The 17957-nt window shown below is 53.2% G+C and overlaps 2 protein-coding genes across 2 annotated transcripts in view; both read left to right on the forward strand.

The window, feature by feature from the left end:
* The window catches only part of FGFR3 (fibroblast growth factor receptor 3), a 366177-nt gene that overhangs the window by 208917 nt on the left and 139303 nt on the right, over nt 1-17957 (forward strand). The window lies entirely within an intron of this gene.
* NICOL1 (NELL2 interacting cell ontogeny regulator 1) lies at nt 10727-12610 on the forward strand. Its single transcript, XM_069496416.1, has 4 exons — nt 10727-10759; nt 11203-11369; nt 11591-11679; nt 12545-12610. The coding sequence occupies exons 2-4, from the start codon at nt 11225-11227 to the stop codon at nt 12608-12610; spliced, it is 300 nt and encodes a 99-aa protein (XP_069352517.1). The 5' UTR covers nt 10727-10759; nt 11203-11224.

The following is a 17957-nucleotide window of genomic DNA, read 5'->3' on the forward strand; positions in this document are numbered from 1 at the left end:
ACAAAAAACCAGAAGCCTTAAAGGGCTTTTAAATCAATGGCTTTATAAATTACAACAGCTCCATAGAAACCAACAACCCTAGACCTAACAGGCATCCTTTTAAATATAAATGTAAGTTTGCCTGACTAACAATTGCTTAGGGTAATAGAACACAGTTCATTGAAGGATTGATATCTTAAAAGAAAAAAAAAACTAGATAAATGTTTATAAAAGTTAGGTTTCAGGTAAAACAAGTCAAAATATTGAGGTCAGAGCAATAAATTGTATAAGGTATCTCCATCTGTCATTAAAATTGCTTTGTCTGCCATGCAGGGGCCAAAAGAGAAAAAAAGACTGAAAAAAATTATTAAAATGCTTCCTGCCCGCACTGACTAGTCAAACAAACCAGATCTGCAAACAAAAGATAGATTTTGATAAAGGCCATTCTCACTGGAGTTAAGTGATATCGTGGATGCGGAGAGACAGGAACACTCATACACTGCTGGTGGGACTGTAAACTAGTGCAACCCCTGTGGAAAACAATATGGAGATACCTTAAACAGATTCAAGTAGACCTACCATTCGATCCAGCAATCCCATTATTGGGCATCTACCCAGAAGAACAAAAGTCATTCTATAAAAAAGACACCTGCACCCGAATGTTTATAGCAGCACAATTCACAATTGCAAAGATGTGGAAACAACCCAAATGCCCATCAATTCATGAATGGATTAGCAAAATGTGGTATATGTATACCATGGAATATTACTCAGCTATTAGAAATAATGGCAATATGGCATCTCTTTGGTTCTCCTGGAGAGAGTTGGAACCCATTCTATTAAGTGAAGTATCCCAAGAATGGAAAAATAAGCACCACATGTACTCACCAGCAAACTGGTTTCCCTGATCATCACCTAAGTGTACATTTGGGAATAGCATCAATTGAGTATCGGACAGAGGTGGGGGCTGGGGGGAAGGGATGGGTGTATACCTACTTGATGAGTGCGATGCGCACTGCCTGGGAAATGGACACGCTTGAAGTTCTGACTGGGGGGGATGGGGGTGGGGGGAGGGGATGGGTGTATACCTACATGATGAGTGTGATGTGCACTGTCTAGGGAATGGACACACTTGAAGCTCAGACTTGGGGGGAAAGGGGGACATCGGCAATATATATAACCTGAACTTTTGTACCCCCATAATGAGCTGAAATAAAAAAAATATTTTGATAAAAAAAAGATAGATTTGTTACTAAAAATTTAAGGGTACTTGGGGATTTTTTTCTTTCTTTTTTTTTTTTCTTTTTTTGTTTTTTGAGATAGGGTCTTACTGTCTCCCTGGCTAGAGTGCAGTGGCACCATCATAGCTCTCTGCAACCTCAAACTCCTGGGCTCAAGCGATCCTGCTGCCTCAGCCTCCCAAATAGCTGGGACTAAAGACACATACTACCACGCCCGGCTAATTTTTCCTTTTTTGTAGAGACAGGCTGGTCTCGAACTCCTGACCTCAAGCAATCTTCCTGCCTCCCAAAGTGCTAGGATTACAGGCGTGTGCCACGGCACGCAGCCAGATTTTGTTTTTCTTATACAATTAAGCAAGTCTTAGATAAAATGTAAATATTGAAAATTTAACCCTAAACTCATTTGAAACTTAAAAAAAAGAAAAACAAGGATAAAAGAGATTTTCTAAAATCCAATTGCTTTACCCAAAATTTTGATCCACAGCCTTCATCATATTACCTATCAGCGCAAATAAAGTTTAACCATGTGAACAGGTCCCATTTTGTCAGAAATATAATTTGGATCCAATTGTAATACTGTATCACTACCTTATGACTAAAATTCTAAAACGAAAACTATAAGATCTTTATTTGTGTGTGTGCATATGTGTTTAGGTGTGTTTATGCACTTGCATATGTATTATATGTTGTGTCTATATGGTAAAATTTGGCATAGATAGGCAAAAAATCCCTTAAAGAATTCTATTCAGATTGGCTTAGATAAATAAGTGCTCATATAAACTACATACTAAATAACCGAAATGCCTTTTAGTTCCTGTGATTTAAGTAAATCTGTAATAAATAAGCTGGTTTTAAAATTACTGGTAAAATAAAAATAAAAATGTCTTAAAAATTGTCAACATACATTTTTGCCTGAGTTTACTTCAGACACTGTTATATTTGTCACTGCTACATGTTTTAAGGTGTCAGGATTTGACACAAAGGATATGAAACTATAATACCAGGACATTATTAATAATAAAAAAAGATATAAAACTGTAAACCTAGCCTAAAACCAAATGATCTTTGTTTGTGTAATTCTTTGATAAGTAAGACTAATGTTGCTATTTTAGTGAAAATAGCTGTAACTTCTGAGTTATTGGCAAAATATCCATATACTTAAATTTAAGGTTCTCACTTAGATGAATACCTGATCTACACAGGATATAAAAATGGTTAATGGGGAAATAACTTGAAATGATAACTAGCTTTGTCTAATATCTCAGTTTACATAAGTAATCTAAGTGAATTATTTAAAACAAACAAATTGGGTAAATGTAAATAGGATAAACATTTATAAATAAACTTTTTATGTAAATTGAAATATTAAACTTATGTTAAATTAAATGATAGATACCTATGAAATGCCTGGGTCATTTCTAAATAAGATAAAAAAAACTAAAACATGCTGGGCATAGTGGCTCACGCCTGTAATCTTAGCACTCTGGGAGGCTGAGGTGGGAAGATCACTTGAGCCCAGGAGTTCGAGACCAGCTTGAGCAAGAGCGAGACCCTCTCTCTACAAAAAATGGAAAAATTAGCCGGGTGTGGTAGTGTGGGCCTGTAGTCCCAGCTACTCGGGAGGCTGAGGCAAAAGGATCGCTTGAGCCCAGGAGTTCGAGGTTGCAGTGAGCTACGATGATGCCACTACACTCTACCCAGGGCAACATAGTGAGACCCTGCCTCAGGACAAAAAAAATGATAAATACATAAAAATAAATATTTTGAAACTATATTGTTTAGTGTCTTGTTGCATCATGATACCTTTGACATCAGTGCCCAGGACAGTTGAATTAATATATTTTGCTAGATTAAATTTAATTTTCAATGAGCAATCCTTAGCTCTGTCAAAGATCTTTTCATTGTCTAGGAATGTATATCAATATACATTTTAGGTATACAAATAAAAGAAAGCATTAAATAGGTGGGATGTATAAATAACACAAATGGGATTTGTGTAAATTATTAGTTTTGGGTTTTTTTGATGGTGGGGGAGGGCTGGGTTTGTACTCTTACTGGATTCGTTAAATAGAGTTACTATCAAAAAATTATATTATAGGGAAACCTGCTTTTAAAAATTATAAAATGGTTCTCATCTATAAAATACTAATGTCACAGTTCAAAATTGCTTCTTAGAAATTAAAGTTTCTAAGAGTTAAAATTCTGATTAATATACATATAATTCTATATATAAAGTCTACCAAAAAGATGTGGTTTTGATGACAGAAATTATAAGGAAGGTATAAAAATGTATTATTTATTGGGAAAAATAATTTTTTCTAATTCAGAGGTTAAAGGTTGTTTCAAAATATGGATTTAGAAAGGAAATAGAAACAAGATAGAAAGGAACCAGTTAAGTATGAGAAAGAGAGAGAGAGATGTCAAGAAAGTTTTGGGTATGAAGATGTATTTTTGTTAAGAAAAGTTAAAAAAAGAGAATAATTTTGTATGAGAAAGAATCTTATAAGTTTTTGTCCTAAAGTAAAGTGATTGGGGTTGGCTGCGGTGGCTCACACCTGTAATCCCAGTACTTTGGGAGGCCAAGGCAGGAGGATTGCTTGAAGCTAGGAATTTGAGATCAACCTGGGCAACATAGCAGACCCCACCTCTACCAAAAATAATTGGTTACCTTTAAGCCCAGGTTCATGGCTCAAAACTACTATGCAAACTGAGGTTATCATTTTACTTTGTATTTTTTTTAAACTTTGTACCTGCTACCAGTTGAATTTCTGCAGAAATACAACTCCCAATGGAATAAAGCTGGCCCAGCACTTTGAGATGATAGTCAATGCCTATGGCACAGACAAAATTGAACTTAAAAAATGGACTCCAGGCAGACCTAGCCTGAGAGCCACTCCCTCCAAATCTCCCTTGTTACTCAAATGTGGCTAAAAGGGTTTTCACAGACTCCTAGCTGCCAATTACTCCCTCTAATGAGGGGCCAGACTAGCAACCCAGACAGGTCCAACCCAGAACCAAGGGACAATCCAAACCTAATTACCGGATGATTGATTAGTGATGTTTTTGGTGAAAGATCTTGACCTAAACAGGGAAACGTGAAAGTTATCACAACCAAAATGGAGTTGGTTAAAAAAACAACACAACTTTTTTGTTGTGTTAAAAATCAACAATAAAAAACCCTGACAAATAGAGCCGGAGAGGCCAGGAAGAGAGGATTCTCATGAAGAAATGCCTGGCAACAAGAGCTATCACAAAAGACTGCAAAACCCACAACCTTGCACAAAGGCCATTTCAATCTTACACAAAAAATACTTCTTTGAGGACATCTGCCCAGCAATTGCCTATGCAACCTTGGAATAGCATCACCCTTGTTATTGATCCTTGTAGCCAAGGATAATTATCTTAAAACAATTATGCAATCCTCATTTTTCATTTAAAAACCTTTGTCTTGGCCAGGCGTGGTGGCTCACGCCTGTAATCCTAGCTCTCTGGGAGGCCGAGGCAGGAGGATCGCTCGAGGTCAGGAGTTCAAGACCAGCCTGAGCAAGAGCGAGACCCCTTCTCTACTAAAAAAAAATAGAAAGAAATGATCTGGACAGCTAAAAATATATATAGAAAAAAAAATTAGCCAGGCATGGTGGCACATGCCTGTAGTCCCAGCTGCTCGGGAGGCCGAGGCAGAAGGATCGCTTAAGCCCAGGGGTTTGAGGTTGCTGTGAGCTAGGCTGACGCCATGGCACTCTAGCCAGGGCAAAAGAGCGAGACTCTGTCTCAAAAAAAAAAAACCTTTGTCTTATTTTATCTCCCTGAATATGCATATAATTACTGCAGCACGTGCATTCCCACTGCAATGCACGATTCCTGGATCAATATTATTTCCTTTTAGACAGCCTCTCTCTGTGTCATTTAGGTTGACACTCTCATCTTAGCCTCTTCTGTTTCTCTCACATCCTGGACCCAAACCAGCAGCAGCAACTCCCGTGTGCTCCACTCCCCAAGTCAGTACCCTGCTCTGCGAAGGTGATCGCAGGGTTGCGGTGAGGGTTAGTGGGGTTGGGCTCCTGCCTGGTAAGAGTTAGTGGTGGCGGGTCTGTGGATGCATCTGGTCTGGAAGGAGGAAAAGGTCCCTGAGCCATTGTCTAGGCAGAGCCCAAGGCAAGCACAAGGCATTGATCTCTGGGGTCCCCGGGAGCAGCCTTCAGATGCCCCAAGCCACACCTCTGTCCCACAGTGTCAGCACCTGAGTGAGTGTAGAAGCTACTGGGTTCTACACATTGGGGGAGGGACTCATTTCCAGAGACTTCTGATATCACTACAGGCACCAGCCAGACTTCCCCTCTGAGCCCAGGCCTGGAAAGCTGACATCTCAAGTTCACATTTCCAAAATGAATCTACACAGGGCAACCATTCTCCCTGCACCCCTGCATTTCTTATCCCCAAAGGTGACCCCACCACTGGCCCAGCCCCTCTCACTCCCTGCACCCGGGCCCCACATCCAACCACCCACCCAGCCTCCTGCCAGCGGCAGAGGCCTCTCCACCACGTGCCCTGACCCCTCCCATCCCGTGCCAGAGCAGCCCCACCCCTGTTTAAAGAGTCTTCTAGCCTTCTACAAGGTGGTGACACCTGTAGTCCTAGCTACTTGGGGGTCCCAGGTGGGAGAACCCTTAAGCACAGGAGTTTGAGGCTGCAGTGAGCTGTGATCACACCACTACACTCCAGTCTGGGCCACAGAGCGAGACCCAGTCTCTAAAAAGAAAAAAAGTGGAGCTCCTCCCCAGGCACCCACCTGTGTGGCTGCCCTTCTCTGTGCCTACACAGGTCCAAGTGGGTGCCCTGGGCCCCTGAGCATCCCACACCTCCTGTGGACGTTCTGGATGCTGCAGACACTGCAGGGAGAGAGACAGACGCAGACCCCTGCCCTCACTGGGCTCACTTCTCAGAGAAGATAGAGACCAGGCACTGTCTACCACAGCACACAGACAATCTGGACCAGATCATTCTTGGTGGGGGCTGTTCTGCACACTGCAGTATGTTCAGCTGCATCCCTGGCCTGTCCCTACGAGATGCCAGTAGCACTCCCCCCACCCCACACAGCCGTGACAACCCCGACTGTCTCCAGATATTGCCAAATATCCCTGAGGGCAAAACTGCCTCCCCCATCCCCATCCCTGCCTTGAGAACTACTGGATGCAATGAACGAACGATCAACATATTCAGTAAAGTATATAGTTCAGTGAGAAAATGAAAACAATAGAATGGGGTGGGGATAGGGAGGATGGGGTGGTACTATGGATTGAATGTCTGTGTCCCCCCAAACCTCCTGTGTTGGAGCACTGACCCCAGTGTGGCCATAGTTGAAGAAGGGGCCCCTAAGGAAGTAATTAAGGTTAAATGAGGTCACAAGGGTGGGGCCCTGATCTGACAGGATTAGTGTCCCTATAAGAAGAGACACTGAGAGCTCACTTGCTGTCCCTTTCTCTTTTCCAGCACACACACTGGGGAAAGGCCTTTTGAGGACATAGCAAAAAGGTGTCATTCTGCAAGCCAGGACAAGGGCTTTTATCCAAAACTGAACTGGCCAATGCCTTGCTCTTGGACGTCTGACCTCCAGAATGGTGAGAAAATGAATTTCTGAGGTTTAGGCCCCCCGGCCTGTGGAATTTTGTTGTGGCAGCCCACACAGACTAAAATAGGTGGGTTGGAATTGGCAGGTGGCCTACTTAGGGTGGGTGGTCTGAGTCTCACCACGAAGAAAAGATTTGAGCAAAGCCTTGATGGGGGGAGGAGAAGCCAAGCCCCTGGGCTATCTGCAGGAACTGGCCAGAGCAGCCAGAGTGTCCCAGGCCGGGCAAGGTGGCTATGTGGCTTGCCTGAGTGGGCAGGGAGCAGATGGAGGGCAGGCTGGGAGGTAGACAGGTTACCTTGACAGCCTCCCAGCCATGGCAGGGCTTGGATTACCACTATGGGTGACATGGGTGCCTCAGAGGGTCATGGACAGAGGGTACAGTCTGACAATGATTTAAAAGGTCCCTCTGTCACAGCAGTCATTATTCACAATAGCCGAGAGGTGGAAGCAACCCAAATGTCCAGTGACAGATGAATGGGTAAACAAAATGTTGTCTATCCATGTGATGGAATATTATTCAGCCATAAAAGGAAGGAAATTCTGACATATGGTACAACATAGATAAACCTTGAGGACATGATGCTCAGTGAAATAAGCCAGACACAAAGGGACAAATCCTGTATGATTCCACTTATATGAGGTCCCTAGAATAGTCAGATTCAGAGACAGGGCACAGAATGGTGGGTGCCAGGGGCTGGGGGAGAGCAATGGGGAGTTATGGCTTAAATGGGGACAGAGCTTCAGTTTGGGAAGATAAAAAAGCTCTGGAGATGGATGGTGGTGATGATTGTGACAATATGAATGTAAATGCTGCTGAACTGTACACTTAAAAATGGCTAAAATGTGGCCAGGCACGGTGGATCACACCCGTAATCCTAGCACTCTGGGAGGGTGAGGCAGGAGGATCGTTTGAGCTCAGGAGTTTGAGACCAGCCTGAGCAAGAGCGAGACCTCAGTGTCTACAAAAAAAAAAAATAGAAAGAAATTAGCTGGACAACTAAAAACATACAGGAAAAATTAGCTGGGCTTTGTGGCACATGCCTGTAGTCCCAGCTACTCGGGAGGCTGAGGCAGGAGTTTGAGGTTGCTGTGAGCTAGGCTGATGCCACGGCACTGTAGCCCGGGCAACAAAGTGAGACTCCGTCTCAAAAAAATAAAAAAAAAAAAATTGTTAAAATGATAAAGTTTGTTATGTGTATTTTACAATTTTTTTTTTTTTTTTTTTTTAAATCTCGCTCTGTCGCCCTGGGTGGAGTGCAGTGGTGTCATCATAGCTCACAGCAACCTTCAACTCCTGGGCTCCAGCCATCCTCCTGCCTCCGCCTTCTGAGGAGCTGGGATTACAGGCACCACTACACCCGGCTAATTTTCTATTTTTAGTAGAGGCGGGGTCTTGCTCTTCTTGCTCAGGCTGGTCTCGAACTCTGAGCTCAAGCAATCCTCCCGCCTCGGCCTCAAAGAGCGAGGATTACTGGAGGCTTGAGCCACCGCGCTGGCTACGTTTTTTTCTTTTTCTGCAAGGTCGCTCTGTCTGACTGGAGACAGGCGCGGCGTCCAGGTGTGGGGCGAGTGGATGGGGCGGGGAGCAGAGGCGATCCTGGCGGCTCTGAGGTGGGTCTGGCAGGATTTCGGAAAGAACAGTGGCGAGCTGAGGGGAGGGGACACGAAAAGGAGCGGGCAGAGGATCGCCCAGCAAGAGAGCCTGGGGTCCGGGCAGCGGCTCGAGAGAGGAAGCAGCAGGAATCACTGGCGCTGGCGGAGAGACGCTGGGAGCCATTCTGTTCGCGTGTTAGAGAGCCACAGCGGGTTTGCCAGAGAGAACGCTCCCGAGGAGAAGGAAGAACTGGGGTGTGAGGGAGGCGGGAGCCAGGACGCAGCCGCCCCCACCCAGGCCGGATGTCCACAGGGCGGAGGGCCACACGTCCTCTGGCAGGGGCGCGCGGTCAGGTGAGGGTGTGCGCGGGGCAGTCATGGTCACACTGGGCCGTGGCATGAAACAGGCCCGCAGGAGAGGGCCGCGGGGCGCCGGGGAGGTAGAAGGTGTGCGAGGAGCGCCCGCCAGGCACTGGGGACGCACCGGCCCCTGGACCCTCGTTGCGACACAGCCCTCGTGGAACCAGCGCCAGCCCTGCGGGTCTCAGCCGTGCTTGGCTCGGCGCGCTCCACTCCGTAGCCCGAGCCGAGCCTCTGGGGCACGCCAGTGCCCCTTCCCCCAGAAAACAGCTGTCTGCGGTGGGGGGTGACAGGAGGTCACAGCTAGAGGCAGCGTGGGACCTACTGGGTAGAAAAAAGCCTGCCGCCGGGCGGGCGCGGTGGCTCACGCCTGTGATCCTAGCACTCTGGGAGGCCGAGGCGGGAAGATTGCTTGAGCTCGGGAGTTTAAGACCAGCCTGAGCAAGAGCGACCCCGTCTCTATAAAAAACAGAAATATTAGCCGGGCATGGTGGTGGTGCCGGTATTCCCAGCTACCTGGGTGGCTGAGGTAGGAGGATGGCTTGAGCCCAGCAGTTTGAGGTTGCTGTGAGCTACGATGACACCACTGCACTCCAGCCAGAGGTGTGGCGCCCTTGGGGCGCACGTCCAACCGAGGGGCCGCGGGCTGCCCCACCTCACCTGGTGACCGTGACCGCTTGACCCTGGGCACCGGGCGCCACACACGAGAAAGCCACTGGCTCCCGGGCGTCCAGGACAGGGGCCCGCCGCTTGGACCCTGCCTACCCTGAGCACGACCCGGTCCCCAAAGCCCGGTGTCTGCCCAACTGGGAGCGGAGAGTGGCGGTCACGAACACACCTCCCACCGGGCCTCCCAAACCTTCTCACGGTTCAGACACCCAACCGAGTCCGGCCCCTTTGACCGCGGGAGAAGCTTGGGCGCTCGGACGTCACCACGTTGTGCCAGCGTGACCACTGGCCAGGGGTCCGGAGGTGCGGGGTAGAGAGCGGCTAGCTGGGAGGGGACCCACGCAGGGGAGGCCGCCCGAGGCTTGGCCCCGCCACCAGGAATGGGCCTGGCTGGAAGTCAGCTCTGGGCCCCGAGCGGGATCCCGGCCACCGCACACGCTGCCGGCTGGGGGGTGGGGGGAACGCCGGCACCACTTGGGCCTGGGGCTCCTTCTCCCGAGGTCACGGCCTCCGCATCGGTGTTGGACTTAAGGAGCCTCGCGCCGCCAGTGGCCCCCGTGGGCGTCTGGCAAATGGGAGTCTCACGCCCCGCCCCCCGGGCCCACGCGTGCGGGGAGACCTCGTCCCTCTGGGAGGGATGGTCTCCACCGGCCGCTAGAGCCCAGGCCCAACAGCCCTGAGTTCACGGAGAAGCTCCTGCACCGGGGCCGAGCGACCGTCTCCTCTGGGCACACGGCGGCGGCGATGTGGTCAGGCCTCCTGGCAGCAGACAGGTGGAGGTGGGGCAAGGGGAGTGGGTGATTACCCACGGGCCGGACCTCCCTGGACGGTGCGACCCCACCCTGGGCCCCACCGGCCCGGGAGCGGAGCGCGCGCGTCCGCACTTGCCGCGCGCCCCGGGCCCCTGGCGTGCACGGAGCCCCTCCATCGGGACAGGCCCCCAGCGGCAGACGCACTTTTCCCACTTCCTTGCCTTTGTTCCCGCCGGCGGCGCGCTCTGGAGGGTCCGCCCAGGCGCCGCCTACTCCAGGCAGCCCTCGACTCCACCGGCTGCGGCTCAGACGCTGCTCCCGGGCACCGCCAGTGGCCAGGCCTGGACACGCGGGAGTCCTGGGTACCCCCTCGGTCCCTTTAAGCTGGCCGCCGGAGCAGTCTCCGGGTTTCCATGACAACGACGTCGGGTGGGGGCCCGGGAGGGGTCGGGTCGGGGAGCATGCGCGGTGCGCACCGGCCGCGGAACGTCTTTCTAAGTCGCCCGAGCTGCTAATCGCGGGGTCCCTGAACTGCGGTAAGAACGGGGTTGTGGGCGTCCAGAGGGGTAATTCTTGAGACCCGGGAGGCGAGCTGGGGTCGCAGGCCCTTGCAGTGGGGCGGGGCTTCGGGGCTCTGGGAATGGGTGGGGCTGGGGTCGCGGGCCCAGGGGGTGGGGCGGGGGTCGCGGGCCCGGGGAGTGGGTAGGTGGGCTGCAGTTGGCGGCCCTGGGAGTGGGTTGGGGTCGCGGGCCCGGGGGCTGAGGCGGGGGATCGCGGCCCTGGGAGTGGGTAGGGCCGGGGTCACGGGCCGGGTGAGGGGGGCGTGGGCTGGGGTCACGGGCCTGGGGGATAGGGCAGAGGTTCGTGGTCCTGAGAGTGGGTGGGGCTGGAGTCGCGGGCCAGAGGATGGGGTGTAGCGGCGGGGCTTCGCGGGCCCAGCTTGCGGCTGGCACCGCTGACTCCCTCCCGCCCACTGCAGGGCGGCCCGGGCTTCCTCGGCCATGGCCCCCCCGCCGGCGCGCAGGTCCCCGATGTCGATGTTGCCGCCGCTGCCGCTGCCGCTGCTGCTGCTGCTGCTGAGCCTGGCGCTGCTGGGCACCCGGGCCCGCGCCGAACCTGCCACCGGGAGCGCAGTCCCTGCGCAGAGTTAGTGCCCCGGGGCGACCCTGTGGAGCACGGGGTGGGGGTGAGGGCCACGCCTCTCCTTTGTTCCCGCAGCAGATGCTCCCCTCGGCAGGCGATGGTGGAGTGGGGAGTGGGGCCAATCTCCTGGCTGGAGCACGGCTGGGGTGCGGGCGTGGTCGTGCAAGGGACCCCCTCCAGATGGCACTCCTCTCCCGTCAACCCCCCCCTCCCCTGCCCCACAGGCCGCCCGTGCGTTGACTGCCACGCGTTCGAGTTCATGCAGCGCGCCCTGCAGGACCTGCGGAAGACAGCCTACAGCCTGGACGCGCGGGTGAGGGCCGCTTGGCGCCTCAGGGTGGTCCCAGGCTTTACTGGGGCTCGGGACAGGAGCAAAGGGTGTGGAAGAGGCGCCTTCCGGTGAACGTAGAGACAGTTCCAGGACGCCCAGGCGTGTCCCTAATCTTCCACCCCCATTTATTGGCAGCCTCTGTGATCCTTGTGGGCACAGTCCTCACCCTTGAGCACCCCCTATGCCCAGTACACTTTCTAGCCCCTCCCCTCGGAGGCCTGTGACTCCTCTACCCTGGGTCTGGGCGCTGTGGCAGACCTGGCCCCTGGAGAGAGACTGCCAGCCCAGTCCATGATTCCCCAGGTGGGGGGTGAGGTCCGGGAGTCAGAGAAGAAAGTGGGGCGGAGAAAGAGGGTGTGGCCAGAGCATTAGGGATGGGGGTGGGTAGACACACACATTGACTAAACACTCCCAAGACTGGACACACAAGGCACAGCCAAGAACGTTTTCATCTGTGGCAGAAACTTGTGCTTCATCCTAGAAAGGAGAGTTCAGGAAGGGGAGAACCCTGCCTGGCCCATCCCTTACAAGTCCTGGTGCCCTTCTCTGGACAGTTCCAGAGGACCCAGGCAGAAACCTGGAGCCCCCTCTCCCGCCATGGGGTCTGGAGCTAGACTCTTGGAGGAGCAGACCGCAGCTTACCCTTGGGGGTGTTGGCTGACAGTGGCCCCCTGAGAGGGGGTGTGAGCTGAAGGAAGGCGGGGCAGTCATCTGGCTTGGGGTTACCATGTGAAGGGCCTGTCAGAAGCAGCTGGAGACGCGGCTGCCCTGGGTGGTCTGGAGGCCCTGGGGGAGGTGGCCAGTGGGCAGCCATGCCACACCCTCATGGCCTCTTGTTGCTTTGCAGACGGAGACCCTCCTCCTACAGGCCGAGCGCCGGGCCCTGTGTGCCTGCTGGCCGACCGGGCGCTGAGGACCCTCACCAGCACTGTCCCTTGTTAATAAACGCCCAGCCAGCATGCCTGTGTCATTTCTCCTTGCTCTGGACACCAGAGCTCCCTGCGTCATCCCTGGGAGCCCCTGGTTGGTTGGGCCCCTCTCTGGGCCTTGGTTTCCCCAGTTCTGTGTGAGTGGGGGCCCTCTTGCCACCTGTCTCATGCCAGTGCTGAGAGATAGATACACACTTCCATCCTCCTGCGTGCACCTGCACCCGCAGGCATGTGTGCCACGACAAGCCCACCTTCCAGGGGCCTGCTCATTGCCTGCTGTTCTTGCTTGGAGGCTGAGCAAGTGGAGAAAATGCCCTATGTCCCTGATGCCCCAGGGCTGAGTCCCCCAAGACTCTGCATGGAGTGGGCTCCCTGGAGGCTGAGTGGTAGGCCACACAGCCTGCGGCTGCTGGGACAGCGAAGGTGGCTGGCCAGTGCCTCTCCAGGGAAGGGAGGGCTGGGATTGCCACCCCCAGCCTCAGCCCTGAGCCTGGCCCCTGGGCACCAGGGCCTCCTGGACAGGGAGCTGGCACAGGCCTGTGCACCCAGCACCCAGCAGGTGACCTCCAGGTGAAGCAAGTCACACCTTTCTCCCTTTATTCTTTCTGTACATGCTTTTTAAAGTAAAAGTAGAGCCTTTTGTCAAAGCAATGCATGCACATTGTTAGAAACAAACCCAGGAGCACAGCAGGGCAAAGACTGGAAGTGACTGCCACTCACCTGGGCAGGGCACTTGGGCTCTCTGTGGCTTCGGTTCCCTGCTTGTCACTGCCACAGCACAGGTGCTGCTATCTCAGGCAGGTAGGGCTGGACAGTCCTGGTCCACCTCTCTGAGAGGGGGCCTTTTAGCTCACCAGCCCCGACCTCTGCTCTGTCCCATGGTGATCTTTTTTTTTTTTTTTTTTTTTTTGAGACAGAGTCTCACTCTGTTGCCCGGGCTAGAGTGAGTGCCGTGGCGTCAGCCTAGCTCACAGCAACCTCAAACTCCTGGGCTCAAGCGATCCTCCTGCCTCAGCCTCCCAAGTAGCTGGGACTACAGGCATGCGCCACTATGCCCGGCTAATTTTTTTCTATATATATATATATATTTAGTTGTCCATATAATTTCTTTCTATTTTTAGTAGAGACGGGGTCTCGCTCTTGCTCAGGCTGGTCTCGAACTCCTGACCTTGAGCGATCCACCCGCCTCGGCCTCCCAGAGTGCTAGGATTACAGGCGTGAGCCACCGCGCCCGGCCCCATGGTGATCTTTATTGCCCCTGCTGACTGCCAGATACTGACTCCATGTTCCTGTCCTTTGCCTGCCCCCACTAGCCTGTCCTGACATGCAGGCTCCCCAGTGAACAGAGTGCCCCCTGAGCAGCTCACACCACAGCAGAGGGACCAAGTTGGATGTGCAGCAGGAGGTGCCTGTGAAGAACTCTGAAGTGGGCCAGGGAGAGACTAGGGGTTCTGAGGCCGTGGCAGGCCTTGGGCCTTTGTTGGCCCTTCAACCTGGGCCAGAGGGGTGTGGTACAGGGCCAGACTCCTGTCCCCAGCTCAGCAGTGCCTGAGCAGAAGTGGCAAAGAAGGGCATGGCCCAGGCAGTGCTCATGTCTCATTGGCTGGCCTTAGTCACATGACCACTCCTAGCTGCAAGGGAGGCGGGGAATGTAGCTTTGGGTAGCCAGATTTAGCACACCAAATACAAGAACAACAAATACTTTTTAAGTGTAGTCCCATGCAATATTTGGGATGAACTTACACTAAAAATTATTATTTATCCAAAATTTAAATTTAGTGTCCCATATTTGAGGAGCAGCCATGAGCCCTGGCACAGATTGGGGCTTACTTCTGTCACTGTAAGAGATGGGGTCAGCCGAGAGTGCTTGTAGAAGCCTCTCAGGAGGTGCTCTTTGGGGTGATGCAGGGGCATGCGCCAGGCAGACTCGGGTGTGGAGGGGCCAGGGGCTGATGTGCGTGTGCCTCTGTCCAGCAAGGGGGCCCAGGGCCTGCAGAGAACATGGCCAGTGTCAGGAGAGTGTTGGCGCAGCATGGTGGATCCCTGTGGGGTTTGGGGCAAGGATGTGGGCTGATGGTTGTGAGCTGTACACTTCTGGCTGCTGGCTGGGAACGGACTGGCTGGGTGAGCACAGAACTGGCCTATGAGGGCGTGACTGCAGCCATCAGAGCTGAGAAAGTGGCCCCCAGGTGCTGGTGCGGGGGCCAGCGTGAGAGGCAGCTGGATTCTGGATATGTTTGAAAGTGGTGGCAGCAGGGTTTGTGGGTAGGTGGATGTGGATTAGAGGGAGGCAGGAGGCCACTGGGTGGTTGCACCGGGAAGGGGGCTGCAGGGAGCAGGTTGGGACAGGAGTGCTGGCTGAGATCCCTATGGCCTGAGCACGGACAGTGGACAGGGGAGGGACCCCTGGGGGCAATGGAGCCACCACAGGCAGGAAGAGAACTGAGAGGTGTCCTGGAAGGCCGGGTGAGGGCTTCAGGAATTGGGGTTCAGTGTGTCACATGCCACAGAGGGTAGGCAAGGCCTGAGATGACCAGCAGATATGGCAACTCTGGTCATTGGTGACCTTGACAAAAGCAGGGTCCATCAGGGCTGGGGAGGCCTAAATGGGCTTCCGGTGTGGGGGGCACAGGCAGCGCCTGTGAGCAGTTTGGCTTCACGTTTGCCCTAGAGCCACACAGGGCTGTCCTGCTTGGCCGGAGGTGAGTCAATACAGAGCATCCGTGACATCTGCATGTAGGTGTCGCTAGTGGCCTGGCCAGTGAGCTGGGAGTGCGCTCTCTTTTCCGGACAGCCATTTTCTTGGACATCATGTTGGCCTTTTCCTTTCTCCCGCATCATCTGCCTTTGTCACGTCTGTACGTCCTCCAGCATCCAGCCATTCCCTCGTCTCAGGGCACCTCCTGGTGCCTCCGCCCTCCTGCCCTGGCCAGCTGGGCGTTCCCGCTGCCCACCCTCCTGCCCCAGCTTTACTCTGCGGCTCAGAACCACCTTCCCCTAGACCCGTGTTCTGTCCTCCCTGCCACGTACTTTCAGGTAGCCTCACAGGAAAGCATGTGGGAAGAAAATGTGCCGAGTCGGCCTGTCTGAAGGTGTCTTCTGCCAGCTCTGGGGGCTCGTGGTTGGGCCCTCCCACCCCAGGGTAGCTGCCCCCTTGGCCTCGGAGACCAGCCTCCCTCTCCGGTGTGTGTCCCTGGGAGGCGCTAGAGCGCTCGTGCTCTCTTGTGTTAGTAGCTCATCTCCTGACACCCCCACTGGACTGTAGAGCCCCAGCAGGAAGCGACTTTGTCTTTCCGAGGCCCACTGTGGGCGGGCGCCTGGCTCAGTGTTGCAGGGAAGGTTCAGTGGAAGGTGGGCTCTCAGTTGGAAGTGGGCACCTCCCTGCACCCCCTCCATCTGCCTGCAGCAGGGAACCCTCAAGAGTCGCTGGAAGTTTCCACAGGATGTGTTTTGAGCCCTGTTTGCACTGGTTCAAGGTGCTGGGCAGGTTGTACCTGGAGCTGTAGGCCCTTTAGCTTGGGGGAATCACTGTTTTTTTGTTTTTTGTTTTTTTTTTTTTTGAGACAGAGTCTCACTCTGTTGCCCGGGCTAGAGTGAGTGGCGTGGTGTCAGCCTAGCTCACAGCAACCTCAAACTCCTGGGCTCAAGCGATCCTCCTGTCTCAGCCTCCCGAGTAGCTGGGACTACAGGCATGCACCACCATGCCCGGCTAATTTTTTCTATATATATTTTTAGCTGTCCATATAATTTCTTTCTATTTTTAGTAGAGATGGGGTCTCGCTCTTGCTCAGGCTGGTCTTGAACTCCTGAGCTCAAACGATCCGCCCACCTCGGCCTCCCAGAGAGCTAGGATTACAGGCGTGAGCCACCGCGCCCGGCCGGGAATCACTGTTTTACTGTTATTCCTTCCCTCCCTTTTCATCTCCTGGAACTCCTGTAAGTTGCACAGTGGGCCTTCTGCACAGCTGTTTCCTTCTTTTTTCTCTCCCCATCTCCTGGCATAATCACAACTCACCGCAACCTCAAACTCCTGGGCTTAAGCAGTCCTCCTGCCTCAGCCCCCTGAAGAGCTGGGACTACAGGTGAGCACCACCACACCTGGCTAATTTTCTATGTTTTGTAGAGGCAAGGTCTCGTTCTTGCTCAGGCTGGTGTCAAACTGCTGGTCTCAAGTGATCCACCCGCCTCAGCAGGACAAACAGCTCTGGGGCCCAACTGTGCCTAGCCTCGGTTTTCTTGCCTATAAAATGGGCTCCTGACGCCGCCCTGGGGCTGACATGAGGCACAGCTTCCTGGAACAGCCTCCCCTGGGGTGGGCAGGGGCACCCCTACCTCACAGAGGGGGAAACAGGTGCGGCAGGGCCTGGGACCGCCCTGAGGCCTGTGCAATCTTTCCCTTTCAGGGAGATGGAGGGGGCTCTAAGCCCCCTAGCCCCACCCAGAGGTGTTTTCAGATCTCCCAGACCTTCCAGGTGGCTGTTCCTGGGGTCCAGCCCTACCCTTTACGAGCTGAATGTGGCAGTCCCATCCCCACTCCCAAACTCATTCTGGAGCGTTCCAGGCTCCTGTGGACCAGGGGGTGGGAGTGCAAGCCTCACCAGGCCATCATGACCACTGGGGGGTCACATGGCTATGGGGGATTTGGGGGTCTTGGGGCTGAAGGGGGAGGTCAGGCTGAATGGGGAGGGAGGGCCCCCCCCAGGCCTGCCCCTGTCCTGGGGACTGGCTGTGGGCGGCAGAGCAGGGGCAGCCTCGGCTTGATGTGGGGGTGAGGTGGGTGGGTAGGGTTCAGTAGAGGCCTGACCCTGGAAGGTCTGGGCCACTCTACTCTGAGGTCCACTCAAGTCTGGGGCTCGGGAGGACATGGTTCAGGAGTCCTGGGCGGCAGGCATGGCTTCTCCCTTTTCTTTGCCCCTGTCAGGAACATGATAGAACGTCCTCCAATCTCTGCTCTGGGGCTCAGGGCCCGAGTTCAAAGCCAGCCTCACCTTCCTTCAGTGTCTGGCTCCTCCAGGCACGCCTACCTGCTGTTCTCTCTCCTGGGACTCTCCTGCCATCCACCTGGCCACCCTCAGGACACTGAGGAGCCACCGTTGTGGCTGGCTGGCACTCTGGCATCACATGGATCAGTGAGTTCCTTCGAGATTTTCTGTGATTCTGCTTTGCTCTCCTGAAAAGTGTTGACCTAATGGAAAAAACTGATGTAAAATTAACATAAGTAGAGAGTTTATTTGGGCCACGCTGGAGGACTGCAACCTGAGAGCATAGATTGGTTGCCGCCCTCCAACGTGGCCCAGATAAACTCCCTACTTATAATAATTTCTCCCAGTT

The sequence above is a fragment of the Eulemur rufifrons genome, chromosome 20 (assembly GCF_041146395.1).
Source record: "Eulemur rufifrons isolate Redbay chromosome 20, OSU_ERuf_1, whole genome shotgun sequence".
NCBI lineage: Eukaryota > Metazoa > Chordata > Mammalia > Primates > Lemuridae > Eulemur > Eulemur rufifrons.

What these genes read in the sequence shown, in the direction of transcription:
- NICOL1 (XM_069496416.1), top strand. Translation starts at nt 11,225, where the DNA reads ATGGCCCCCCCGCCGGCGCGCAGGTCCCCGATGTCGATGTTGCCGCCG. An exon ending in GAGCGCAGTCCCTGCGCAGA is followed by an intron (nt 11,370 to 11,590) that starts GTTAGTGCCCCG and finishes CCTGCCCCACAG; the next exon opens with GCCGCCCGTGCGTTGACTGC. An exon ending in CCTACAGCCTGGACGCGCGG is followed by an intron (nt 11,680 to 12,544) that starts GTGAGGGCCGCT and finishes GTTGCTTTGCAG; the next exon opens with ACGGAGACCCTCCTCCTACA.